We start from the raw sequence: 18,959 nt of genomic DNA on the forward strand, positions 1-18,959 counted from the left end.
GAATTCATGCAATAAACTGAGCAATAGAAAGATAATCTGATTTGGAACATTTAAATAACTAATTCATGATGATTTGTTGAAGTTCTAGAAACCCTAGGTCTGTTCATAATCATGGAATCAAGAATCTGACTGAATTCTAGGGACCTAATGGGCAAAAGGAACCAACTAGTGAAATCCCACATACCTGGTGAAGAATTTCATGGAGAAATCCTTTGATTTCTGGGTTGGAACTGAAGAAAACTTGTTGCGTTCTTGAACTAGGGTTCTTGACCTTTTTCTCCTCTCTTGCTTCTAATTTTCAAAGTTTTGATTAATGATTTGACTTGGAAAAGTTCTAGTTATGTTTCTAGGCTTAAACTGACTAAAACCTCATGATTTAGGGTCTAAACAACGTACCTTAGGGGTTAAACGAAATAGGAAAATACCAAAAGACCCCTAACTTAATTGCTGTCGGAGTGGCCGATGGACTGGACCTACGAGCCTTAGGTCAATCGATGGTCCGTCGATTGGAGTCGTCGGTCAAGTCTGCCCGACAGGACTTCACTAAAACGAGCATAACTTTTTATTCGTAGGTTGGATTTTAGCAAACTCGTTGGCGTTGGAAAGAGGGTTCAATTATTTATCATATCATAGGTCATGGGACACACACTTACTTTTGTGCTAAGAGTTATGACTATTTGAAGTTGACCCAATCACAATTTTCATCTAACCTACGGTCAGACCTACGGACCGTACGTAGAATGATGGTCCGTGCTGGTCAACCGTCAATCGAGATTGAAGCTGGGCTTTAAGGGCATCGATCCACAGACATGAACCACGGTCTGTGACCTGACCTACAGACTGTAGGTCCAGCCGTGGGTCAACACTTGGCTAAATTTCTGGCTGAGTTCTAGGGGAGTTTGCTGACACGAACCACAGACCTGCAGGACAGACCGTGGGTCCTCATACTGTCCGTGGATGGTGCCCGTGAATGCCACCTACAACACCAAAAATCTGCAATCTGGTCTATTTTCGGATACGGGATGTTACAACATCAATCCAAGTTATTTCCTAAAAATTATGCCTATTTTTCTGGGCAATACGTAATCTACGCGAACCAGCACAAAGTGGAAGTGTGTCGTGCAGCAAGGTCAGTGTTACTATTAAGGTAGCGTGAAGTGCCGCGTGAACTAAGCTTCTGCTACGTGACCACACACGTTACTTCATAATTCTCTTAGTAACGTGTGCGGTCACGTAGAACATAAATGGTTTCCTGAAGTGCGCGGTCACGTAGCTACGACTCTTACTTCTGCTAAATTCTTCTTTCCTGATCCCAAAGCCCCAACCCACAAATATTAATTTCTTCCCAAAGCCAAAGCCAAAGCCAATCAATTTTCATTATTTCAACTCTCTCATTCTCAAAAAAATTAAACTCAATAACTTCAAAAAACAGAAAAGCTAGGGTTTCAAGGCTTCCAAGCAAGTTCGCTTAAATCTTCTTGAAGAACCTTGTTCTTCCAGGTATGTAAGGCTACTCATAGTGTTGTACTAAGTTCATCCTCACGCTCTACATCTAAATTTAGTCAGTAAATTAGAAATATGTTTAGGGTTCTATCGAAATGAGTGATTTTTTTCATTGGCCCAAGTCAGGACCGGAGAAATTTATTATCTTAGAGAGATTAGTAATTAACTGAATATTAATTTAGTGAGATTTTACTGTATATAATATTCATGACTATCATTTCTAGTAACTGAAGGCACACTTAGAACCTAGACGGCTAAAGTGAAGGGGTGAAAATGATGCAATATTTGACTTAGTGCACCAACTTATGAATTAATGATTCATTAATATATATATATATATATATATATATATATATATATATATATATATATATTGATACTCGTAGGAGGCACAAAAGATCACGTGAAAAAAACACAGTATATTAGTTCTAGTACTGTTGGAAACTTAAGACTGTCAGCTGGAAAATGAAAAGATTTGAAATGTAAAAGACTAATGAATAAAGTATTATTTAGGGAAAAAGGTTTGAAAAATACTTTAACTTTGATCGAAATTGCTGTTACGATACCAAACTTTGGAAAGGACATTTTACCCCATGTACTATTTAATACTGTATTTTAAAGGTATATATGTGCCTACGTGGACATCATAAATATTGCATCATTTTAAATAGTAATGTGTCCACGTGTGCACATATATACCTTTAAAATACACTATTAAATAGTGCAGGGAAGTAAAAGATCCTCCATAAAGTTTGGTATCGTAACAGTAATTTCAGCCAAAGTTAGAATATTTTTCAGACCCTTTTCCCTATTATTTATGTACTAATCAATTTGACAGTTATATGAATATTGATGGAAGATGAAAACATTTTCAAAACAATGAAGTATTAAACATTTAATTTAATATTTTATAATATTTTAATTTAATGTAGGGTAAAACAGTTATCTAACTTTGAGGTTAGAATCTTCCCACTTTTAATAATAATAATAATAATATATATATATATATATATATATGATGATAATAATAATACAATATGATATGATATATAACTTGGGACAGAGGGAGTATGAGAAAGACAACACAATTTGGGACGCATATTTATAATAACTGGACAAATAATTAAGTTCTTGCAAACTAAAGAAGATACGTTATTAGAAGTGTACACTTTGTTGTAGTATGAATTTATTGAATCTCATTTATAGATTAGAATAACATTGAAGAACAAAGATCATCAGTTCGATAGTACCATAAAAACTAATATGGCTAGATGTTTTTCAACAATTATATTTTGAAACAGACTCCTTGTTATTGAAAATATCATCTAGAAGACCTGTTAAGTTCCTTGACATATTATCACCTTGGTAGACGAGATTCTACAAAGCAATACATCCTGCAACTAGAGATGGCAATGGGGCGGGGCAGATAAAGGGTGGGGCAGGTTTAAGGCTATGCGGGGCGGGTTTAAGGTTGTGCGGGATGGGTGTGTTGTAGGGGGTTGAAGTGGGGGGATTTTTAAAACTAATGCAGAGCGGGGCGGATTGCGGGTATATGTTGTTTATGTGGGTTTAAACTTAATTTTAATTTTTACATGATATAAGATTGATAGAACATTATTTATTAAGATAATTTCTGTAAAGCCACTAAAATATTCAGGATAGTAAAAAATGAAAATGGTTCAATAAAAAATAATACAATTTTTACATGTTTCCCAATTGACCTCTACAAAATAAAATTTTAAGTCACTATCCTATTAAATTAATACAACTTAATGAAACAATGAATTTATTTTTATAAATTTTATTTTTTGCATCAAACTTAACTAGAAAAAGAAAATATTAAAAAATTATGTGGGGCGGGTTCATGCGGAGCGGGTCTATGCGGGGCAGGTTGAAAATGAACAAAAATGTTATGCGGGGCAGATTAAAAATTTTACGGGTTAAGCTCAACCCGCCTTGCCCCGCACCGCTCCATTGTCATCCCCACATGCAGCAATCAAATTTATATAACTCACACCTTTAATTTATAACAAGCATCAAATTTACAGATCCGAAGATCCAATAACGGAAAACAGAACAAGTAGGCTAAATTAGAAAATGTGCTATAGATAAGACCCAATTACAAGAACTTTATGCATAAAATAGAACTATGCAATAGAGTGAACATGCTTATCATCTCAATTACAATTAAATGATTGGGTCGCATATCATCTGATCTGATGCACTCGTTCAATGGTCTAACTCTCCATCCTCTTGTTGTTTAATTGTCACTAAGCTCTCCTTATAATAAAAAACCTCACAACCACCCTAAAGTGGATGTTTTGTCAAGCAGGAACGTTGAAATCCATGATGCCTTGTCTTGTTAGTCAAAACATTATAGGAGACCAGTCGAGAAGCTTTAGTTGCCAAAATGAGAGAGCTATCATAACACGACTTAATTTTAGGGAAGCATTGAAAGGTAACAAGTTTGTTCCAGATCGCTGGTTGGATCATTACCCATATATCATAAGCAAATCTTTCATCTATGTTCGAGTTCAACATGGCAATGGAATCATCAAGCAACATCATACCCAACATAGAACTATGAACACAGTGACAATCAGGCCCTTCAATCTCTTCAAATATTTCACTCCCAAAGTCGAATGAAAGAATGGAGTAGTCAGTATGGCTGCCTCCATTTAGCAACCAGTAATAAGCTCCATTCAAATAAGCAGTACCAAATGTATGTTTCACGTCTATAAATAAAGGTAGTGGTTTTTTGGGTTTGAAAATTCTCCATGAGTCCCTAGAACAGGAATAGATCGTTGCTGCATTTTTACGCAAATAGAAAACCACTTTATAGTCATTAGTCAAGGGGTCCAATCCCAACCCAAACACAGGGTAATGATTGATTATGGGTGGAGGGAGATGGAGGGGTCTCAACTCCCTAGTAATAGGATTCCATAATGCACACGAACGCATATGATCAATTACCCCAGTCATAAAAAACAAGTCGTCCATAGAACCTAAAAGGTACGTCATACCTTTGATAGTTTGGGGAATATCTTCAGAAAGTAAAGTTATGGAACGGGAGTCATGATCATCAAGAAGGTTACCAGAATTATAAAGTAGGAGTTGTGGGGGATTATTCTTGCTATAGTTCAAGTGTTGTTGAACAAATTCAGGGGTTTTGATAAGATCGTACCATGCCAATTCTTGTGGATACATTTGAATCGCAACAATGACTTAACAGGACACCTTAACAAAATCTCCTTCACTACATCTTCCAGAAAAATAGCCACACATTCATCCATTTTTAGATTTCAACAAAAGCAATTTGTTTCTTTAAATAGACAAAGGAGAAACTCCCTCATTCTTATCCTTCATTTCTGTTACCATAATTCATTTTACCATCATTAAATTTTGTTCCAAATTTAGGCATTGAAATCTAATTACTACTTTCCTTCTTTCACATAATAAATTTTGTTATATATTTAATCATGGAAATCTAAATACTTTGACTACTTCACTGTCAGGATCTAATTACTACTCTTTTTTTCATATTAAATGTCATGCCCCAAGCCTACGCCCTGGGCGGGACTGGCATTCGAGAACCATTGCTTTCCCCAAGTGAACCCTTGGCCTGGCTTACTTACTCAGCGGAAGTCTTAAACACAAGATATAATCTCAAAGGATAACTCATGCAAATGTCTTTAAGAAATATTAAACTTAGCCAAAATGGCAACTCAAGTCTCAACCGTTAAAACAGGAAATAGAAAACTCAAGAACTAACATCTGACTGCCTATGAAGCCTCTAAACAATTGAGATGGATGTCGAGACAAGACCCACGACATCCTAATGAAACTAAAATTACTAAAAACAATAAAAGGGATCCTCCGAAAGCAAGGAGGCTCACCAACAAGTCTGGAGCTCAACTAGAATCAACGATGCACTCGATGCTGATCCTGGTCACCTGTATCTGCATCATTAAAAGATGCAGGCCAAATGTCATCAGTACATTGAATGTACGAGTATGTGAGGGGAATTCTAAAACAAGACATAAGCTTGAAAGGAACTGAAGAACTTACCTGGATCAACTCAACTCAATTTAACTGAACTCATTTCAATGTAAAGAAGTATAAAACAATTGCAATATAAAGAAAAGCTTTTTAAAACATGGATGTCAACTCCGTGATTTGGAAATACAATTATACTCTGTGTGTATGCAAAGATACAATATAACTCTGAAATGTATGTAAAAATACAATTAAACTGTGTATATAAGAATGCAAATACTTCTAGAGGAGTTTCTCTAACCGACAACCATCACGTAAGAGCTATTGTGATGATACAACATTTTGCCTCACGCTGCTAGGGCCGTCCTATACCTTGCCGAAGGTATAAAACCTGACTACTAAGTGGATCCACTAGTCTATGCTAAAAAGCACTAAGGAATCATCTAAAAAGTATGACCATTTTCTAACCATGATGGCTATATGGTTTATGAGGGCTGTGAGTTGTCTGAACTCTTCCCCATATCGGTGCTCAATACTACTCCCAAAATATGATACTAGCTCTTATGTTTAAAAACATACTTCTTTCGGTGCTTAGAAATCAAGTTTCCTCTCTTTCTTAATTGTGAAAGAGTTTACTCTTTTCTAAAAACTAGCTCAAAGGCTCTTTGGAATCAAGGTTTTCTTACTTGTTTAAATGGTGAAAACATTTTAAACTCTTTAGGAATACATAGTCCCATATACCTTTAAAGAAATGAACTTCAATCTTTACTCTTTATTCTTTACTCAACTTGAACTTTAAGTCTTAAAACAAAGTTAAAACATTTGGAGACTTTTGGAAAACTCTAAGAAGTTTTCTTGACTTTACTCTTACTTCTCTTGACTTTGATCTTAACTTTCCTTGAATTGAATTATGGATTCAAGGCTCATGATCTCATGCTATGGATGATTTCATGTTGTTTAAATGTACCTTAGAGTGTTGGAATCAACTATAAAACATAGGTACGTTGCTAAGGAACTAGTACGGAAAAATGGGGGAGGAATGGGAAGAACTGGTGTCCCTGGCGCTCTGAGCGACGTGGGGCGCCAGAGGGCAAACTTCAGAAGAAAGGGTGGGGCGCTCTGGCTGGCGCATCCCCCCAAGACCCAAACTTCAGAGGTCCCTTCTTGGGGCTCTGAGAGGGGCGGCGCCCCAGGCCCCTGCCTAGGTGCACTCCAACTTTTCTTGCTCGTTTTTCAACTCTAAACACCCTAAATCAACTTGGTTCTTTCCTCAGACACTTAGGAACAACTAAATCATCAATATATGCAAGATACAACTCTAAATAAAACCTAATTACATGAATCAATCTCAAGAAACTTCAACAACAAGAACCCACAAGATTTCAAACGAATTAACATCAAGAACTCATAGGATTTGCTTTCAAAACTATATAACTTCGCTGAATTGAATCATGATTGACGCGTGGGTGAACTGACCCAACGCTATGTGATCTCACATACCTCATAGGGATCACCCCTTGACGAAATCCACGATCCTAGCTTCGAGAATTTGACGCTTCTTGCTTCTTCTCCTCTTTTCTCTTCTTCTTTTCTCTTCTCTAAAACCCTAACTCAATATTGTAAAAGTGTAAACTGAATCCTATCAATTTAGACCCCAATTAATTACCAAAAAAAAACAAAATTAAGTCATGAGGTATGGAAAAGACCATAATGCCCTTCTAAAATCAGGAATAGACTTTCCTTATTTGAACAACCCAACTTCAAATGAGCATATCTCACTAATACGAACTTGGAATTGAGTAAACTTGGTGGCGTTGTAAACATTATTCCAAGGTCTTTCCTACGATATCTGGAAGAACACCTAACTCATTATGATCTAGGAGTTATGGTCATTTGAAGTTGAGCAAACGCTCAAACTTAACATAACTTAACAAATTTTCCAGATTTTCATTCTTTCCAAAAGCACTTCTTTCTAATTCTAGCTCTTTCTAGTTCTTTCAAATAGCGAGGTGTTATAATATTTCCCCCTTGGGAACATTCGTCCTTGAATGAGATTACTCTTAATAGGCTAAGGGTGTAACATTTAACATTCAGTTCAAACACCCAACAAGCAATGCAATTACAACATGCCAACTTATAAATTAAAGAGTACAAAGAAGAGAATTAGTACCTTGATCTGGAATTTCTCCGGTCTCAAAGAGATGTGGATATCTCTTCTTCATACCTTCCTCAGCTTCCCAAGTAGCTTCCTCAACAAATTGGTTCCTCCAAAGAACTTAGATTGATGCTACCTCCTTAGTCCTCAACTTGCGAACTTGGCGATCTAGAATCTGAATCGGAATCTCCTCAAAGGACAAGTTATCCTTGATACCAATATCTTCATTCTTATCCTTCATTTATGTTACCATAATTCATTTTACCATCATTAAATTTTGTTCCAAATTTAGGCATGGAAATCTAATTACTACTTTCCTTCTTTCTCATATTAAATTTTGTTATATATTTAATCATGGAAATCTAAATACTTTGACTACTTTCTCATATTACTTTGACTACTTCACTATTAGGATCTAATTACTACTTTCCTTTATATATATATATATATTAAATTTTATTATACATTTAATGATGGAAATCTAAATACTTTGACTACTTTCTCATATTACTTTGACTACTTCCCCATCACGATCCGAAATTTAAAGTCATGATGGCACTTGCTATAACCAACCAGTAGGTAAGACAACCCAAATTCGTGAACTACAAGAAACATGTGAAATGGGTAGAATCAACAAGATAAATCTGAAACAATTTAACAGAAAAACAACGAAAAGAAGGGAACAATAGCAATATATACAACTCAAAATAAGAGATCTAATCCCACGACCTGGTATTCACAAGTACAAAGCTACTAAAAGAGTACAAGTCCAAAAGGTGGACCAATAATACAAACATGTCTTGTATACAAAAGACTAGCCAAAAACAATATACATAAGGGGATAGGCAAAACTGGAATGCCATAAGCTTACCTTCGGTCTCCGAAGATCGCGCAGCATGACAGAACTCAACGCTAATGACTGGCGCTCAGATCTGCATCAAGAAATACAGTAGGCATCATAGACCGACTTTGCTTGAAAATTAAAGATAATAATGAAAAGCAAGAAGGTAGCAACAAGTAGAGGTCATAGAACAAATGATAACGGAAAAACCTATTTATATAGCACATAAGTCTATGAAAGGACAAACAACAAGATAATAGATAATTATAACCTAATTGGACACCCCATAAGCCCGATAGGTACACAGAAGAGCTAAGAAACTACTAGCTAAGCAAAACAATATTCCAAAACTGCAACAACCATCCACACACTCGAACCACAGTAAAGGCACCCCAAAGGAACAAAATAAATCACCAACTCAGGACTCGAACCCGACTAAATGCCCAGACTAGAATCAAGGCTGATGGAGATGTGTTGGGCCTCAAACAACATCTTAAGTGATAAGCTAGGTCCTCAAACCATGGCTAAAGGAAGTACACATGAGCCTCGAACCTAGGATAATGGTATGCATACTAACCTTGAACCACAAATAATTGTCAAGAGTACTGACCTTGAACCGTAGATAAAGAACTCTAAATTCCTCTAAATCCTCTGTCCTTACTCATCCAGGAAAATACCATAGAGCTCAACCATCTTCGGAGCCACCAAGGACCCACTTTAGCTTCAAACCCCAAGACCCTATATAACAACAACCTACAAGATTTGAAATCGCCAAAGAACCCACCCAAGTCAAATTAGAAGGAAAAAAATGGATGAATAGTCATATGAGCTGAGTAGTCGCCTATTTAAGGATCATGCTATCAGACCCAAGTCTGCTATATCAATTACAAGTAGTTAAGATGTCCCCAACGACATCAGAGAAACCCTAAGGCCTATCAGCTCCAAAATTCAAGTCTAAGATAATCATTATCCTATTCCTAGGCCAAGGAAAATAACAAGTTACCTAACAAACCAAAACATGCCAGAGAAACTATGAGGCAAGATATATTCAACACAACAAAACTAGCATGTTGAACTCCCTAAAACTACCCAAAATACACCTAAAGCATGAATTCTAAGAATTAGACATGATTCAGCTACAAACACATCCCAATTCTAGCTATTCCATATGAATTCACATTTACAAGCTCAATCTAAAGATTAGTAAGTCGTAGCCTACCTCAAAGTAGACCGTGCACGCTCCAAAATCACGATTTCACAACTCTAAACTTTTCAACAACCTCTGATTGCTGCCACACTATCAAAACACATGATCACCACATCAATACATATGCTTAGACACCAAAATCACAACATTTAAGGATGAGTTCAAAATTGAGTAAAAAAGATAATTATGATTTATGGGACCCTCACTAGGAATTTCAAAATTGACTCTATCAATGGGTCATATCAATGTTTTAAAAGGCGAAGGCTTGAGGTGAGGCATTTCACTTAGTACAGGGCGAGGGGTAAGTACAGGGCGAGGGGTAAGCCTCGAGACGTGGGGTGTAAGCCCTATGGATCTTTAAATTTTTAATTTACAATATATTATAATAATATAATAACACAAAATTATAAAAGTACATTAAGAGTTTGAAATAATTACAAACATGATTAACGAAACTCATAGAAAATAAAACTTCTATCATGACTATACAAGTATAAATAATCTAATAGCTTAACTTTCTAATAATAAAAGAATCATTATTAGTAATTTTTTTTATCATACTATACAATTTACCCCCTAAAAGAAAATAATCATAAACTTACTAGTATTATAGTAAAAACATCACTCCTTCATGAATAAAAATAAAGTTACTTTCAAATAGCTAAATAAAATATGATAATTTTGAGACATATGACAAAATAATGAAGACCAATGATAAAGTGAAAAAGTGAAATTTCGTGCGTATTTTAAAAAGAAATGTTACATATTATATAATCACATTTACAGTGTTACCAAATAGTAAAGATGTGATACTACACTTGTTGTTTGAGTTACTCTCAATCTTCTCATATCTATAGATTAAAAATTTATTATGTATCATTCATTTATTCAAGAATTATGAGGCCAACAATGTTAACTAAAGATTTTAACGCATTATTTGTGTAAGATATGTTAGACGAGTCCCGAGCATTGGAGTTGGTCGTGCTTAGGGCGTACAGTCGGATGCTTAGGCTGTAAGTCTTACAGAACTAAGTCCCACACTTGAGTCTCGGGGAGTTTTGCTAGAGCCCAGCCCCAAGGCGAGCCTTGGGCGAGTCCTAGAAGAATCTTTTAAAACACTGCGTCCTATTTAGATCAATGAACATTTGCTTCGAATTTGGGCATAATCCATGCTCGAAAACAACCAAAATTAGATTATGCAATAAAAAGATAACAAAAACACCATTAAAGGGCCTCAAAAGGTCCTTCGAGATTAGAAAAAACCTCCTTAATGAGTCCGCCGCACCTTCCCGATAATCCCAACTCATAGTTTTGCTGATTCCCGACAATATACAACTAAAATCACCTAAATTGGAGATCAAAATCTCAATTTTATGAGTTTTTAAATGTTGATCAAGAGCTGAAATGAGATCGGTCTTTATTATAAAGATCAGTTAAATGACCTCTGCCATGTAGGACCCAGTCCACGATCGTAGAAGTTCAGGCTCCTAAAGCATCGCAAATGCGGCACCTAGCCCGTGAACGCTAAGGACCAGCCCCCTTGGCTTACGCAAACGCGGCGCAAGGCCCACAAACGCGATGTCCAACTCCACAGGCCTCCACGAACACGACACTAAGCTCACGACTATAGAGACCATAATCATTGGTCATTGAAAATGTGGCCTAAGGAGTGCAAACACAAAGAGAAAAGATAGGCTGCACCAACAATCATTGTTCTAGGAGTTTTTAGTGACCTTAATTGATATCCAAAATCATTGACACACTAAAGAATTTACCTTTACAGATATGAGCAATTTAAGAATCACTCGGTATGACCCTACAAGTAAATGAAGAATGATTCGGGTCTTAACTTAGAAGTTTTTGGGGTGCTACAATATCTCCCCCTTGGGATCAGTTGTCCTCAAATGACGGCTGGTTTAAGAATAGAAAAAGGTTACTCTTACTATATTCAAGCCTAACTCAGAATCACAAAGTACTTAACATAGGGTGATCATTCTGATCTAAATCACAAGATTCTGGTTCCATACCTCAGTAGGAAATCTCATCCCAAAAACACTACTCCTTACCACTATATTCAGCTAACCTTGAGCTCATATCACGAAAGACCTAATGTATCATGCATTGTCCACATGCTACCAACACCACATTCAAGCCTAGTACTATAACCACTCCATGGACTCCCACTAACCACTCCTAATAAGAATTCCTCATTCTCTTGCCACTTGTACCAATAGAACTTTTATGCATTATTACCAGGAACTGCCTTATTACTCATACCTTATCTCCTACTCCCTTCACATTTAAAATGTTAGATTGAATGAACATACCAGCACTATCACAATAAGAAAATATCAATCATTTTCTCTATCATCAAACCACTACTATCAACAACACCACTCTCAACTAAAATGGATTACTGAGAGAGCTTTAGGGTGAAAGATCATAAGCACAATTCATTTGAGATATCTAATATAAGAATATGCATGACATAACATTATGTTGCTAGCCATTGAGGATAAATCATGAACTTGGGAGACTGAACATACTATGAGACACGAATGCTTATAGGAATAGGCTCATATCATGAGGCTGATATCCACAACTTTATGGATTAATAGGCTAAGTCTTTGCTCCTCATTCTGAAAATTGAGCATAGATTTGAAACTCTCTGAAGTGTATGAGCATAGGTCATAGACACAATTCTGATATAAGAAACATCATCATGATGTTGTAATAACTGGACTTGAGGAATACAAAAGATTATGAATGGATTGATGTATCTCTAAAGCTCTTTCTGAAGACGTCACTACCTCATTCTCAACACTTGAATTAGTTTCTCTTCTTATCATCTCCCCATTAGGTTTGAAATTGACACTTTAAAGCTATGGATCTATTCCATCATCTCTAAATCGTTGTACATTCGCTTTACTCTAATAATCGGGAAAGGCTTATCTCATGACTACTTAACTCTCCATAAGTAGGTACTAAGACTCCTTCTAAGACCTCTTTCTAAGATACTTCTCTTAACCTCTTCTCATTGGCTTATAAGGCTGCTTCATCTAACTCTTTAAGGAAACAAATAATGCTTACATCAACATATTCCACATTGACAGCTCAAATATACTATCTAGGCACACATGGAAAATCATTTATTTAATTGGAACCTCGTCTGATTATATACAATCTCGGGTACACCTCTTAATGCTCTTGTTACTGTTATGACTTAGCCACACTTCACTGCCCTTATCTAAAAGTTAGGATCTCATACTTGTACCACTCTTATTTATTGCAGCTAATATCTCAATTTATCACCTACTCTATGTCAAGTCTACCAGGCCAGATCTCAAAACTAACATCATCACCCTCATGCTTCATACTTACAATTTAGTGTCACATTTCCTTTCACAACTTAAGTGCTATTTAGCCATTCACTATACAACATTTCCTTATTAGTTCTATAACCCTCTGAATATTATGGGCTTTCCCCTAAAAATCATAAGCCTGGTTTAGAGCTATCATCTTCTGAATACTCCTACTCTTCTATTCATCAATTACACTTGGTCGTTACTAACACAATGACACATCATCATAAACTCCTTTCTAGTTAAAGTATACTTCTAACTCATCCATACTAGTAACTCTTACTCTACCTCCTATTATGAAATCTACACAAACTCATCACTTCTTAGTCTACCCATAAAGGAAAACTCCCCATTAATGAATATCCACAGTACGGTATGTTTATAATAATTTCATAATGTTTTATAAAAAACAATATTTGATTGTCATAATGTATTGAAAGTTAATAAATTTTATGAGATTATCATAGGTAGAAAATGGTAAGAAATTGATTTTATTGCTCAATTTAATGAGATGAATAGAATTTGAATTCATTCTAAATAGGCTCTTGATCTTACATAACAAATAATTAAATTATATTAATTCTTATTTAGAGGTTTATTATTTAATAGTTAATTTTCTAAATAAGGGTAACCATGCAGATACTATGAGAGTCATTTTTAGTTATTGGAAATCAAAGTATTAGGTTAAAAAGATGACTTTGCCAAATAATAAACAAAAATAATTTTTGGTTGTGATATTTGCTTCCTCAATAACTTTTCGATAGTTACAAAAAAATTGTGTCTTTCCTTCAAGCATGTAGCAGAAAAGGTAAGCTTGATAAAGTTAAAGAATAGGGTTTCAGACATTATTCAGTTAGAAATCTTATTGTGACTAAGAGAGAGTTGTAAGTAATAATTTTCTTAAAAGAAAGGTAAAAAACATCTGATTTAATGTTGAACATGGTGCATATATAGATTTAAATCGATAACTTGGTAATAAATAATTAGTCTTCGTGGTTTTCTTACTTGTATCAAGCTTTCTACTTTATTTTCATAAAATTAACCAAGAAAATCAAAATTACCAAAATGAGAGCATTAAAATTCTTCAATTAGCAAACTAATAATCTTTATGTATCTAAACTAGTTAGACAAAGATAATAAATTAAATCTTTTTACATCTCTTGACAATAATTAGATCCAATACTTCCATTATTATATGTATTAATGAGTCGGAGAAAACTGAAACAAGAGAAAAAAGAAATAATTATTGAACATAGTCAATTTTAAATGAGCGAACATATAATAATTATCATTTCTTCTGAATTTAAATGAACTTTCGTCCATGAATAACTACTGATTATCAGGGTGAGCCCAAAATTAAAGTAGAAAGTGAAAAAAGGAATCAAAGGATAGTAAATGGAGGGGGAGGGGGGGGGGGGTTAGAAAAAATAATTGAAAGATAGGCATAATGAAAAAAAATTCTTTTAATTTTTTAGTCCTTACATGAATGTAGTTACTTTAAAAAATCATGATGATGTTCTTAATATGACTGATTTGAGCAGATTTAGTTTGGAATTGTACGAGATTTTGATTAGACTTTCCAAGTCTTTTCATCCTTTTTCTTACAATTCCATAATCTAATAGTTAGGAGTCGTTAAATATTTGACCGAGAATTAAGTTTCAATCTCTTCTAAAACATAAAGGCCTAAAACTACTCATGAATATAATTAAGGAATCACTTTAAATCATCCTAATGTATAAGTCTCCCCGTGGATAAATTTTCAACTATCTTTTTTAGGAAGTTATTTTTTTTTAATTCTTTAGAAGGAGGTCTAATGATTTGTTGTATCAAATCGGTGGAAACATCAATTAGGTTAAAGAAATATATTTCAAAGATGAGCTTGTGGTTTACTTTTCTTTTGTATGTTGTATCAATAATAAGAAGTACATTCAAAATATTACCTAATTATCAATCCTAATAATGAAAAATATCTTGTTCCAATAAATCTACAGTGTGATTAAATAATTAGATTTTGCTAATTTTCTTTTCATTTGTATTTACCTAAATTGTGTGTTAGATATTATTGAATTTGTTAGTTAAATTTGCAAGTACTGTTACCGTTAAATGTTTTTTTATGAACCTGCCTCCTTTGTTCTAGTACTAACATGTGACTTAATTTTTGAAGATGCGTGAAAATTAATTATGAAATAGTTATAGCACCATTGGTTGCGGAGATTGACTAATTTTTAATTCGTAATTCATTTGATTTAATAGTAAAATATATAATTAAAATATCTTAATCTTTATTAGTCTTTTAGGTAAGTGAAAATTTGCTGAACACGAGATCAGTTTCTTTGTTTGATTGAATTTAAATATATAACTAATGTAGCTACGAATTAAAATTATGTTAAAAAAAATATTCTAATAAAGAGCACTGTAGTACAACTAGAATTTTTCATAGACAAAACTATGATGTTTCTCCTTAGCTTGGTTACTAAATCAATAATCTTGTAATATTCAATCTCCATATAAATTTCATTGCAGAGACTACTTTTAAGCTTCCATTGTCTTCAAAATTTCGATTAAGTTTAACCACTTTTGACATAGCAAAAGAAAAAGGCTGGATAAAGTTAATAATCAATTTACTAGAACATTTCATGAATTCATACTTGGTAAAAATAAAATTAACCTCTGCGTCAATTGGTCACAGTGTACAAGAATTTTTTTGTCAAGTTCATGACGTTCATCGATAGTAGCAGAGCTAGTTGTTCTCTCCATCAGTTCACTCTGCAAATCATATTATAAGAAGATCTTTTTTCTTTTAAAATCCACTGTTTTTCCTGCTTTCTTGATCTCGCTGAAAATTGAAAGTAGCATAACATGTCAAGGTAGTTATAAAAAAAAAGATAAAAAAGAAGAAATAAAAAGGACATCGAATAGAAACTCACCTGATAAGCTCTAGTTTTCGAGAATTCATTGGTAAATAATATTTTGAGAAATTTATGAATAAAGAGAGTAATTGATGTACAAATGAACTGAATGTGCTTCCTATTTATAGATAGTTGTATGTTTGTGCAAGCTTACCCAACTGTAAGTTTATCCAATTGTAATATTATCCAACTACATTCTTATCCAATTGCAAGCATATCTAAGAAATTATGTAATGAATATCCACACTATGGTCTGTTTATAATAATTTTATAAATTTTTTATAAAAAAATAATATTTGAATGTCACAATATATTGGAAAGTTGATAAATTTTATGAGATTATCATGGGGTAGAAAATGGTAAGAAATTGATTTTATTGCTCAGTTTAATGAGATGAATAGAATTTGAATTCATTCTAAATAGGCTCTTGATCTTACATAACAAATAATTAAATTATATTAATTCTTATTTAGAGGTTTATTATTTAATAGTTAATTTTCTAAATAAGGGTAACCATGCAGATACTATGAGAGTCATTTTTAGTTATTTGGAAATCAAAGTATTAGGTTAAAAAGATGACTTTGCCAAATAATAAACAAAAATAATATTTGGTTGTGATATTTGCTTCCTCAATAACTTTTCGATAGTTACAAAAAAATTGTGTCTTTCCTTCAGGCATGTAGCAGAAAAGGTAAGCTTGATAAAGTTAAAGAATAGGGTTTCAGACATTATTCAGTTAGAAATCTTATTGTGACTAAGATAGAGTATGCAACTAATATTTTTCTTAAAAGAAAGGTAAAAAACATTTGAATTAATGTTGAACATTGTGCATATATAGATTTAAATCGATAACTTGGTAATAAATAATTAGTCTTCGTGGTTTTCTTACTTGTATCAAGCTTTCTACTTTATTTTCATAAAATTAACCGAGAAAATCAAAATTACCAAAACGAGAGCAGTAAAATTCTTCAATTAACAAACTATTAATCTTTGTGTATCTAAACTAGTTAGACAAAGATAATAAATTAAATCTTTTTATATCTCTTGACAATAATGAGATCCAATACTTCCATTAATATATGAATTATTGAGTCGGAGAAAACTGAAACAAGAGAAAAAAGAAATAATTATTGAACATAGTCAATTTTAAATGAGCGAACATATAATAATTATCATTCCTTTTGAATTTAAATGAACTCTCATCCATGAATAACTACTGATTATTAGGGTTTGAGCCCAAAATTAAAAAATAATCAAAAGATAGAAAATGGAGGGGGGTGGGGGGGGGGGGGTTTGAAAAAATAAATGAAAGATAGGCATAAAGAAAAAAATTTCTTTTAATTTTTTAGTTCTTACATAATGTACTTATTTTAAAAAATCATGATGTTTTGAAGTGTATGAGATTTTGATTAGACTTTTCAAGTCTTTTCATTTTTTTCTTACAATTCCATAATCTAATAGTTAGGAGTCGTTAAATATTTGACCGAGAATTAAATTTCTTTCTTTTTCTAAAACATATAGGCCTAAAACTACTCATGAACATAATTAAGGAATTAGTTTAAATCATCCTAATATTTAAGTCTCCCCGTAGATAAATTTTCAATTATCTTTTTTAGGACGTTATTTTTTGTTTTTATTTGGAAGGAGGTCTAATGATTTGTAGTATCAAATCGGTGGAATCATCAATTAGGTTAAAGACATATATTTCAAAGATGAGCTTCTGGTTTACTTTTTTTTTGTATGTTGTATCAATAATAAGAGGTACATTCAAAATTTTACCAAAATATCAATCTTAATAATGAAAAATATTTTGTTCGGATAAATCTGCAGCGTGAAAAAATAGTTAGATTCTGCTAATTTTCTTTTCATTTGTATTTACCTAAAATTATGTGTTAGATACTATTGAATTTGTTACTTAAATTTGCAATTATTGTTACCGCTAAATGATTTTTTTATGAACCTGCCTTCTTTGTTCTAGTACTAATATGTGACTTGATTTTGAAGATGCGTGAAAATTAATTATGAAATAGTTATGGCACCATTGGTTTCGGAGATTGACTAATTTTTAATTCGTAGTTCATTTGATTTAATGGTAAAATATGTAATTAAAATATCTTAATCTTTATTGGTCTTTTAGGTAAGTGATAAATTTATTGAACACAATATCATTTTCTTTGTTTGATTGACTTTAAATATATAATTAATGTACCTACGAATTAAAATTATGTAAAAAAAACCATAATTTATTTCAATAAAGAGCATTGTAGTACGACTAGAATTTTCACAGACAAAACTATGATGTTTCTCCTAGCTTGACTACTAGATCAATAATCCTGTAATATGCAATCTCCATAGAAATTTTCATTACCAAGACTACTTTTAAGCTTCCATTGTCTTCAAAATTTCGATTAAGTTTAACCACTTTTGACACTGCAAAAGAAAAAGGCTGTATAAAGTTAATAATCAATTTACTAGAACATTTCATGAATTCATACTTGGTAAAATTAAAATTAACCTTTGCCGTCAATTGGTCACAGTCTGCAAGAAACTTTTTGTGAAGTTCATGACGTTCTTCGATAATAGCAGATCTAGTTGTTCTCTCCATCAATTCACACTGCAAATCATATTCTAAGAAGATCCTTTTCCTTTTAAAATCCACTTCTTTTCCTGCTTTCTTGATCTTGCTGAAAATTGAAAGTAGCATAACATGTCAAGGTGGTTATAAAAAAAAAGACAAAAAAGAAGAAATAAATAGGACATCGAATAGAAACTCACCTGATAAGCTCTAGTTTTGGAGAATTCATTGGTAAATGATATTTTGAGAAATTTATGAATAAAGAGAGTAATTGATGCAAATGAACTGAATCTGCTTCCTATTTATAGATAGTTGTCTGTTTGTGCAAGCTTAACCAACTGTAAGTTTATTCAATTATAAGATTATTCAACTACATTCTTATCGAATTGCAAGCGTATCTAAGAAATTAT

The 18,959-nt window shown here is 33.3% G+C and overlaps 1 protein-coding gene across 1 annotated transcript; it reads right to left on the reverse strand.

Annotated features, from left to right (window-relative positions):
• Window positions 1-3,810: 3,810 nt before the first annotated feature.
• LOC125840620 (F-box protein CPR1-like) lies at window positions 3,811-4,710 on the reverse strand. Its single transcript, XM_049519584.1, has one exon. The coding sequence runs from the start codon at window positions 4,708-4,710 to the stop codon at window positions 3,811-3,813; it is 900 nt and encodes a 299-aa protein (XP_049375541.1).
• Window positions 4,711-18,959: the final 14,249 nt, after the last annotated feature.

This window comes from Solanum verrucosum, unplaced genomic scaffold (genome assembly GCF_900185275.1).
Source record: "Solanum verrucosum unplaced genomic scaffold, falcon-dt-bn FXZP01000176.1, whole genome shotgun sequence".
NCBI classification, from domain to species: Eukaryota; Viridiplantae; Streptophyta; class Magnoliopsida; order Solanales; family Solanaceae; genus Solanum; species Solanum verrucosum.